This window comes from Barbus barbus (assembly GCF_936440315.1).
Source record: "Barbus barbus genome assembly, chromosome: 12".
Classification (NCBI taxonomy): Eukaryota; Metazoa; Chordata; class Actinopteri; order Cypriniformes; family Cyprinidae; genus Barbus; species Barbus barbus.
In genome coordinates, this window is record NC_136740.1 from 3,542,141 (window position 1) to 3,551,653 (window position 9,513).

Consider the following 9,513-nt stretch of genomic DNA (forward strand, 5'->3'; position numbering starts at 1 on the left):
TGGTCCTTGGAGAGTCTTTAGCCACTCAAACTCTCCTCACCGTGCATCAGGACGATATAGACACACGTCCTCTTCCAGGCAGATTTGTAACATCTTTAGTTGATTAGAACTTCTTAATTTTTGCCCTGATGGTGGAAATGCGGATTTTCAATGTTTTAGCTCTTTTCTTACAGCCACTTTCTATTTTGTGACGCTCAACAATCTTGTTCTGCACATCAGAACTATATTCTTAGGTTTTACTCCTTGTGATGGATGATTAAGGGAAGTTGGCCTTTGTGTTCCTCATATTTATAATCCTGTGGAACAGGAAATCATGGCTGGACAATTTCATGCTTCCAGTCACCCTGGTGTGCTAAAAAATGTATATATGAATGATAAAATACTTCAGAGATATTTGACTCATAAGAATTTCTAGGGTGCCAATAATTGTGGCCAACATGCTTTGGAGAAAAACATTTATTTCATATCATGAGATTTCCCCCCCCACATTCCATTGTTTTTCTTCAGTGATAGGTTAGAATTTTGTGATTTTTTTTAATGAAAGATAAAAAGGATAAACAATGCAGATTTATTTCCACAGCTGCCTTTGCTCATATTCAGGTTAGTAAGCGTGCCAATATTAGTGAAGGGCACTGTAACTAATAGTGCCTCTAACTGTATTATCAACACAAGGGAGGAACTTCCAGTCCTGTCCTACATGTCTCATATGCTTCTACTACTTATACTTATTACAATAACTAGGTATAATAACTAGGAACTAACTCTGAACCTACACTAACCTTATCCCATACTACCCAATATTTTTTAGTTAAGTACACTGTAAGTACACACATTGTAAAAAGTGCAACCAAAATTTTATTAGCAAAAAGATTAACTGAATACCAATGAATAATATGGATCGATGAAGAAATAAAAAGTGCATAAGATGCAAGTGATTGTGTTGGATGTTGAGTTATCTAATGAAAAGATAAACTGTTCTTACACTAATAAAAAAGAACTTTTGAGGCAAAAAAGTAAATAATTTTTTTATTAACTGGTATCAGCTATATATCTAATGTAAATTAGAAAATCATATACCAATAATAAACAATGCCAAGGTATGTGGAAAGAGGTTTAAGTCATATTTGCCTTACATAGTCAAAGTGAGCAGTATAGTTAGAGTAAGCAATCCTTTTAAGCTTTTGCTACTTTAAACAACCTATCCTACAGATTGAAACCAGTATGTAAGTGTACAACAGAGTGGCTCAAGTGAAGGGTTGGACTTATCTGCCATCAGAAAATTATACAAAGCAATGTCAAGGTGGCAGTCTGTGAACTGAAGCCCTAAACATACACAAAGGCTTGAGCAAAGATGCACTTCTGTATCCAAAACCTTCCGCTGTCATCTGAGGAGAATTCATGCACCACATTTTTGATCAGGTACACCCCGGGCTCTATTAATAATGGCATTTTGACAAAACAAAAAAAGGAAAACCTTCTAAAACAAACTATTATTGTACATTTACTACTTGTAAAGGTATAATTCAGTATATTTCTAGGAAATTAACCCATAAATGGCTTTAACCATAGTCACCTTTTAAAACATACGTCAACCATGGACTAAATATCAACTATACAAAAATATTCAGAATCAAAATGTCTTGTTTTTGAGACCTTTTATGAATTTGTTCTGGGAGTTACTCACCACCTTGATTATGGTATCTACCACACATTAGGAGCGCTTATGAGCTACAGAACATAATATTACACGCCGTATTGCTTTAGAATTAGAAAAGAAATTTAACGTATTTAATTTGGATTAGAGACTCTAATCTCATGCAATGCTATGTGTGTCATGCACACTAGTTCTCTGATCTGGCCAGTGAGGTTAAAACGTTCACACACGCATGTTTTCAGATATCTAAACCATCACATATAACAGCAAGTTTTGCGCTGCACGATCTCCCTTGAATACAGCCACAGACAGTAAACAAACAGCCAGTCATTCTCCCTAGACTGCTGCTCCATGTCAACATGTCTCAGAAGAACAGAAACATGGCTTAACCACATTTACAATGGCTGGCATCTGAAACTTCCACAAATTCATAAGCATTACTAATTGTATGAAATAAAATGGAAGAAGGCCAACAGGGACATAATGTTTTAACTGCAAATACCAAATGAGTGGGACTATTGCATAACATCTGCATAAACAGATTTAATATGCTTTGGTCCACAATGCAAAAACAGTACAATAATAAATAGTTCTTGACATCAGATTCAGGTCATTTTAATTTGATAAAAAGACTGACGCTCTGCCAGACAGCAAGTGACCTCTGAAAACTCAGCACAATAATTTGACATTTAAAATTGCAATAAATAAATCCCAATTAACATAAAATCCTTGAATCTAAACTATTACTGTAACAAAGCAAATCAACTCAAAAAAGTTTTACAGTATTCACTATAATATTCCCAACATAATAGTGTATCCCCAAATGCATCTCAGTGGTGTAGAGGTCATGTCAAGAGGTAAATTATTCCACTTTATAGAGCATCTAAACCAGGGGTGCCCTGCTCCTGGCGATAGACTGTCCTGCAAAGTTCAGCTCCAACTCTAATCAAACACACCTGACGCAACTAATTAAGGTCTTCAGGATCGCTTGAAAATTAAAGGCAGGTGTGTTTGATTAGAGTCGGAGCTGAACTTTGCAGGACAGTCGATCGCCAGGAGCAGGGCACCCCTGATCTAAACGCACTCTTTAGAAGCTAACGTCTGACTACGAGTAAGAAAAATGTGCGTGTTTAATAACCTTATAAATTGAGTTTGTGGATTCAATAGACTGAGATGACCATTTCAAAAGCACACTCGGATCAGATCCACCGATCCCAAACGTCTCTGAAAAGAAGAGGTGAAAAAGCAGAGAAACTCAGACCCTCAAGACCCATTACTGAGAACTGCACAGACTTCAGAAGAGCGTCTGATCTGCTGCTCTGTCTGATCGCTGGGCTGACTTTGACCTACAGCGAGTTTATGCTGTGCTTGAATCTCATCTGTTGACAGGATCCTCCAGCAGTCCATACTTGCCCTCAAGCACCTGAACTGTAGCAGAGAGAGCACTGCAAGACAAGAGAAGAAACAGGCCCATATTTTATTTGAAGTAGGGATGTGCCAAGATGGTTGACTAAATGACTAGTAGACTAGTGAGGTTAACTAATCAGTACTGGATCAAAGAAGAGACATCCAATTTTGATGTGCACATCAAATTAAGCTTACAAAAGCCATTTTATATATAAGGTAACACTTTATTTTGATAGTCCACTTTAGACATTCTATTAAACCTTTATTGTATTATTGCTTGAAAACCCCTTTTTGTCATTGACACAAACACACACACAGCACTTTTATGAATGCGTTAACATGGTTGCGAGTTGCTCACCATCCCGGTCTGATTATACGGTATCTGCCACATACAGACAGATCCACAACTGTTGAACCCAACCGGCTTTTATCTCCAATCGGGCCACCGTCCACCACAACAGCCAGACTGGGCCACAAATCCTCAAACTCCTGCAGAAAACATTCCTCAAGTCAAACACACACTCAGGCCCATTTAGCAATAACTCTTGAGTTCTGTACTTACGTTAGCAGCAACTGTGCTGGTTTGTGCACTGACGTTAGCACTGGTGAGAGCAAGCGGCTCGCCGCACATCTGACAGAGACGCCTCATGAACTGATGGTCTGGAATACGAACCCCTATGAGCTACAGCACAAAATATTACATGATACACAAGACAGACAACAACCGAGGACAGTACTGAGGTCTATACACACAACAAAAAGAAGTGCTTATTTGTATTAAATGTGCACTTGCATAACATTTTATCCCACTTAAGTACACTTTTAAAAAGTGCATAATGTAATGTCAAATGAAAAGGTTTAAGGTACATTAAAGCATTATTTTAATAATCTTTTGTTGTGCTGTAATGAAGTACACTTATTTTGATGTGTTGAACAAAGCACAAGAAATGTACTTGATTATATTTAGTGTATTTGACATGTAAAGGTAATATATTTTAAATGTACTAAATATATTTAAATACATGACAAGTTTCAACAAATGACATTAAAGTGTATTTTAGTTCATCATGCTTGTCAGTACATTCAGCAGTAACACCAACCATATTACAAAGATAAATAATTATGAAACTATATATAAAGATGTACTTAAGGTCTAATTAAATGGTTCAAAACGTTCAACTAATTGCATTTAATATAAATTTAAACTAACACATTTTTCATTCAAGTTTAAATAACGTGTTCAAATTACATTTAATAATTATTTTCTTAAGAAGTACTCTTTGGAAGTATGCTAAAGCATGCTTTTTCACAAGGGGTATATATTCAAGCAAACAGAGAATTACTAAAGCACACCTTGGTAAAAGGATTGAGGTCTCCGTTCAGTGTGGAGGATCTCTCCAGAACGAGTGTAACCGGTCCAGGCAGCAGATCTCTGAGCAGATCCTCCTTCACAGACACCTTACAGAACCTGAAAACAATCAGAACACCCCTTACAACACAAATACAGTACTCTATCAGAGGGTAATACCATGGTACTTTGATATATACATTCCCTAAGTGCATATGAAGTCACACTTAAAATATGTGTTGCAGTCAAATCAGCACAGTGCAATGACAATATCACTAATATTCAAAAAAATGAGATGTCGGTACAATTTTCTAATGTTTTTGAAAGTCTCGATCAAAAATACAATAAAATCAGTAATATTGTGAGATAAAATAAGATTTCTATTTTAATATATTTTAAAGCGCTATACATTCCTGTGATCAAAGCTGTATTTTCAGCATCATTACTCCAGTCTTCAGTGTCACATGATCTTCAGAAATCATAATAATATACTGATTTACTGCTCAACAAACATTTCTGATTATTATCAATACTGAAAAAAGTTATAATTTCAAGACATTTTCAGGATTCTTTGAGGAATATAAAATTCAAAAGAGCAGTTTTTTAAAATATAAATATTTTGTAATGTTAGGCTATAAAACATCTGTGCTTGCAGTTTTGATTAATTGAATGCATTATTATGGAATAATAATAATAATAAAAAAATAAATATTCCTGACCCCAAACCTTTCAACAGTAGTGTTGTTTTAGTAAACTGATCTGAGATCTGTGAGCAAACCTGTATATGTCCTGTATTTCTCCGACACAGATGGCTAGAGGTTTGTCTCCGTTCCTTCCTTTGATATCATAAACTCTCCTGATGGCCGCAGAGTTTTGAGCCACGCAGGCCAGACCGTAGATGGTGTCGGTGGGAACGGCCACGACCTGACCCGCCTTCAGAGCCTTGACTGTAGCGGTCAGGATCTCGGTCCACTCTGTGCTCACAACAAACAAAACTGATCAGCAAAGATGATTATAAAACTCCAGGCACAAACCAAATAATATAATTATATATTAATAATAATAATGTTGAGCTCTGCTCTGATCGGCGGCTCATTTCAGTAGCTCACAGGAAGCAAACAGAAAATATATATTTCAATACTTTCTTGCGCAGTTATATCGTTGGGTAATTATACTGTAAATAAAATGCGGGCATCAGGGAGCCGTTATTAATATGCTGGGCATTGAAACTGCTCTGGAATGCACGATCGCGTTTTACTTTCAGTTTCGAGATCGCACACATACTCTGTTTTTATACTATGGAGCACTTACCACACATTTTACAAGATCAGATGCTTGTCAGTGGTGCTCAGGATCTGTAAATCTTTTACCATCATCCTCAGGCATCTCTCCTTACTCTGTTTACGTTGTAAGTGAAATCTTATGTACTGCAGTGTAACAGGCTACAGCTAGCAAGGAGCTAACCATGTCCCTTTAGTGGCTTGCGTTATTTTATTAGAACGTGTTATTTGTTTTCCGTGCCTTTCTGAATACAGACACCAAGCCATCCCTGCACTTCACATCCCCTGCACAGCCTGGAACATAACATTTATTTCAATGATCTGCCATGTTCACTGTTGTCCTCACTTGTTTCTTCACAATACCTGCAGAACTTCTGATGGTTCGGCTGGCGGCTGGCCTAGAACAAGGGTGGGTTTAAGCAAATGTTGGGGGCGTAACTATTAGTGATCCCGACTGTAACGTCACAGTCCGTGTTATGTTCTGATTCGCCTATTTTTCAGTGGTCTTTTTTATTCACGAGATGTACATAAGGAGGAGGAAACTATGGTGTCTGAGGCTCACTGTATGTCATTTCCATGTACAGAACTCTTATTATTCAACTATGCCAAGGTAAAGACAGTTTTCCATTCTATGGCACTCAACACTACATTATGAAGATAATCACTTTTCTTAAACTACAATAATCAAAATAAAAAACTGTTACTGGTGTGATTTGTTTTTATTATTTCTGTATTTTTACTCAAATTATTAAATGTCTCAAAGTTGTCATAATTTTGCCAAAACCAACTCACTCACCAAAATCACTCTGGACCCTCACATCCAGCACACTCTCTCTTTGAACTGTTACCGTCTGGTCGACGCTACAGAGCTCTGAGCACCAGAACGACCAGACACAGGAACAGTTTCTTCCCTCAGGCTATCTACCTCACAAACAGTTAAATGTTCTCCCCACTGTGCAATACCCAACTATCCATACTTACATTTATTATACATGTTTTTGATTTAATATCATACATCTATCCACATTCCCTTGCATAATTTGTATATAGCACATCTGTACAAAACAACATTCTGATTGTTTGAGTATCCGGAGGAGCTGGACACATTCATATCTAATTGTGTTGCTGAAGAAGGCTTTAAAACCTAAGGGTAAAATAGGTCATTTTTACATATTTTGTTTATTTGACTGTAAAATTCTAACAGAATGTGCTATTTTCAAGTGCAAGGTGTCATTTTTTTCAGAAAACATATGGCTTTCAAGAAAGTGCAGTTTTTGACCATTAATGTTGTGTGGTGAGTTTGTAAACAGAATTTAAATACACAAAAATAAAAAAAAAAACGTAATAAAGTTTCTGTTTTTTTATTTATAAAAAAGAGAAAAATCGTGATCGAAATAATCCAACACTTCTTACTTCAAAATTCAACTGTATTACATATATACAAGTATTTTTGGGACACTGGGTTGCACAGTTTTCATTCAGGAGGCTTTTTTGTTCATACACGCACACATTTTCAAATGCATGCACATGCATAAACCCATTCATTTACACGCATGGACTCATTATAGCGATGCACACACTAAATGTGAAAAAGTCTCACTCAGACTGCTCCCAAAGTCTCATCAAAAATCATCCCAATCGACTCTTGTGCTGTTTACTCCTCTTTCACCATGTTTTTGTTTGTTTCGTTTATTATTTTATGCAATCCAAAACGCCGCGCTCCCTATCTCTCCATTCAAATTCTCCCTCCCCGCTCTCCCGGAAATCAGCCGTCATTTGTCGACGGAGCGCAAGACATTACCGTAATAAGCCATATATTGCCGAAACGCGCATATTATCTGCTGTCAGGAGCAATTTGAATTATTGTGATGGTGTAAACGGTTGAAGAGTTACGGTAACATGAATACAGCTTGGTTTAATGTGTCGTCGCCGACACAGCCGGTTTTAAAGGGTATGTCATGTTTCTGTGAATAATCTAACAAGGCAAGCAATCTCTCTATGTAGCTCATGTATGTGTGTGTACTGCATTTCAAGAACTGTTTATCTGATCATTCAGCTGTTCATTTATGATAGCTGGAACATATCTCTTATAGAACACATTTTCTGTAAAATGTTTAATTTAATTATTTTTGTAAAATTATAAATATAAAAATACCTAATGAAGCAAGAGATGTCTGTTTATTCATCTTTAAATATGTGGAGGACCTGGACACACTTCAGATGAAGTTTTGTTGATTATCAATGCCATGTTACTCGTTATAATCTATCAAAGCAAGCAATCTCTATTTAGCATATGTGTGTGTATCCTACTGCATATGGAGAACTGTCAATACTATCATTCATATATTAGCAACTGATGATGTGGAACAACATCTTCAGAAAATTAAATGACAATTATAAATTATAACAGTGTTGTGACTTTTACAATAACAAAATCTGATTATCAAATTAAATTTGATAAATCTAAAAGGTGTCTTAGGTATATGAATTTCTCATCATATATGAATAAGGTAAGGCGTTTTCAGGAGTGATGATATTACTGCGCCGAGGTCGAAGTGCTGCGAAGTGCTCTTCCTCCATACATTATAGTCACCATTATTATCCGCTTAGAAAATCGCCACTGTTTATTTTGTGTCACCATACTTACTCATGTAACCGTCTTTAAATAGGGAACACATGGAAGTGTTAATTCACGATCAGAAGTGAGAGTAGATAAGCACATATGACTAGTCTCACCCTGCTGCTGCGGCGGCGTCAGGTCCTCGGAGCTCTGCGCTGCTAACCGCAGGACTCTCGTCTTCAGCTCTTTACACATCCTCTCGCTCCTCAAAGACCTGTTTAGTATTCCGGCCGTGCGAATAAAGCTGAAGAGCACCATTAACGGCTCGGCTAAATGACGGGAGACAGCATGCTTTCATGAAGCAGGAAGCCACGTTTGACAGTAACTTACTTCAAAATAAAACACCTTCTTCTTCCGTTTTTTGTCGCGTTGCATGTGTATATCGCCACCTACCTTTGCTGTTCTTCTTCTTCGTTGGAGTTTTACGGCAGATGGCATCCATAGTGTTGCATTACTGCCTGTCTATTAAAATCATAACCTAACAAATATGCCAAATCCTTACCTTCCCTCTTTTGTTTAAATATGATATTAATTCCTTTCTTTCCTCATATCTTTTAAAATCATATATCACATGCTCCAGTTACAAACAGCGATGCGTTCAAGTCTCACCCTAGTAATTATAACCTCTTCTTTTCTATTTCTACCGTTTATACTTTTCTTAGCATCTACCTTTTTTTAATATTATATAAATGCCGCCCCTTATTATCAGTATTCCATTTTTCCTGCCAGTCTTTAATAATATTTTCCTTAATAATAGATTTAACTTCACTTTTACTTAAAGGAACATTAAAATCTATTTCCTCCCTTTTTAAAGCATTTTTTGCTAATTCGTCAGCATATTCGTATTCGCCATAATAATGAAAATATTTCACACATCAGATCTTCTCTAGAAGAATGAGGAGTAAATAATGATATTAAAACAGAAGCAGAGCATATCACTACTCTGTCTGCCTTTACCTCCTCTACCCATGTTAATCCTATTATAATAGCGACCATTTCAACAGTATATATTGACAATTTAGATGTTAATCGTTTAGATATTGATATTTTAAACTCTCTCTGGAATATACACTTCTATTCCTGCAATCCCTGTTCTTGTGTCTTTAGATCCATCATATAGATATGCATACTTATAAGTACAGGAAAGATTCTATGCATGATATTTAACCAATACCCATTTCCTCCCATACCCGTTTCTTATCTA

The 9,513-nt window shown here is 36.5% G+C and overlaps 1 protein-coding gene across 3 annotated transcripts; it reads right to left on the minus strand.

Annotated features, from left to right (window-relative positions):
• Nucleotides 1-536: 536 nt before the first annotated feature.
• Nucleotides 537-8,677, minus strand: LOC306878611 (threonylcarbamoyl-AMP synthase-like). Of its 3 annotated transcripts, XM_079431045.1 has the most exons (8): nt 8,426-8,675; nt 5,188-5,383; nt 4,415-4,529; nt 3,624-3,743; nt 3,420-3,550; nt 2,722-3,099; nt 1,245-2,553; nt 837-972 (listed from the first exon to the last, which is right to left on the minus strand). In XM_079431045.1, the coding sequence occupies exons 1-6, from the start codon at nt 8,565-8,567 to the stop codon at nt 3,030-3,032; spliced, it is 774 nt and encodes a 257-aa protein (XP_079287171.1). In that variant the 5' UTR covers nt 8,568-8,675; the 3' UTR covers nt 837-972; nt 1,245-2,553; nt 2,722-3,029. The 3 variants fall into 3 exon arrangements, with proteins under 3 accessions (XP_079287170.1, XP_079287171.1, XP_079287172.1); XM_079431044.1 differs by having other exon boundaries at nt 537-972; nt 1,245-3,099; nt 8,426-8,677; XM_079431046.1 differs by lacking the exon at nt 837-972 and having other exon boundaries at nt 2,244-2,553; nt 2,781-3,099.
• Between the last annotated feature and the right edge of the window lie 836 nt (nt 8,678-9,513).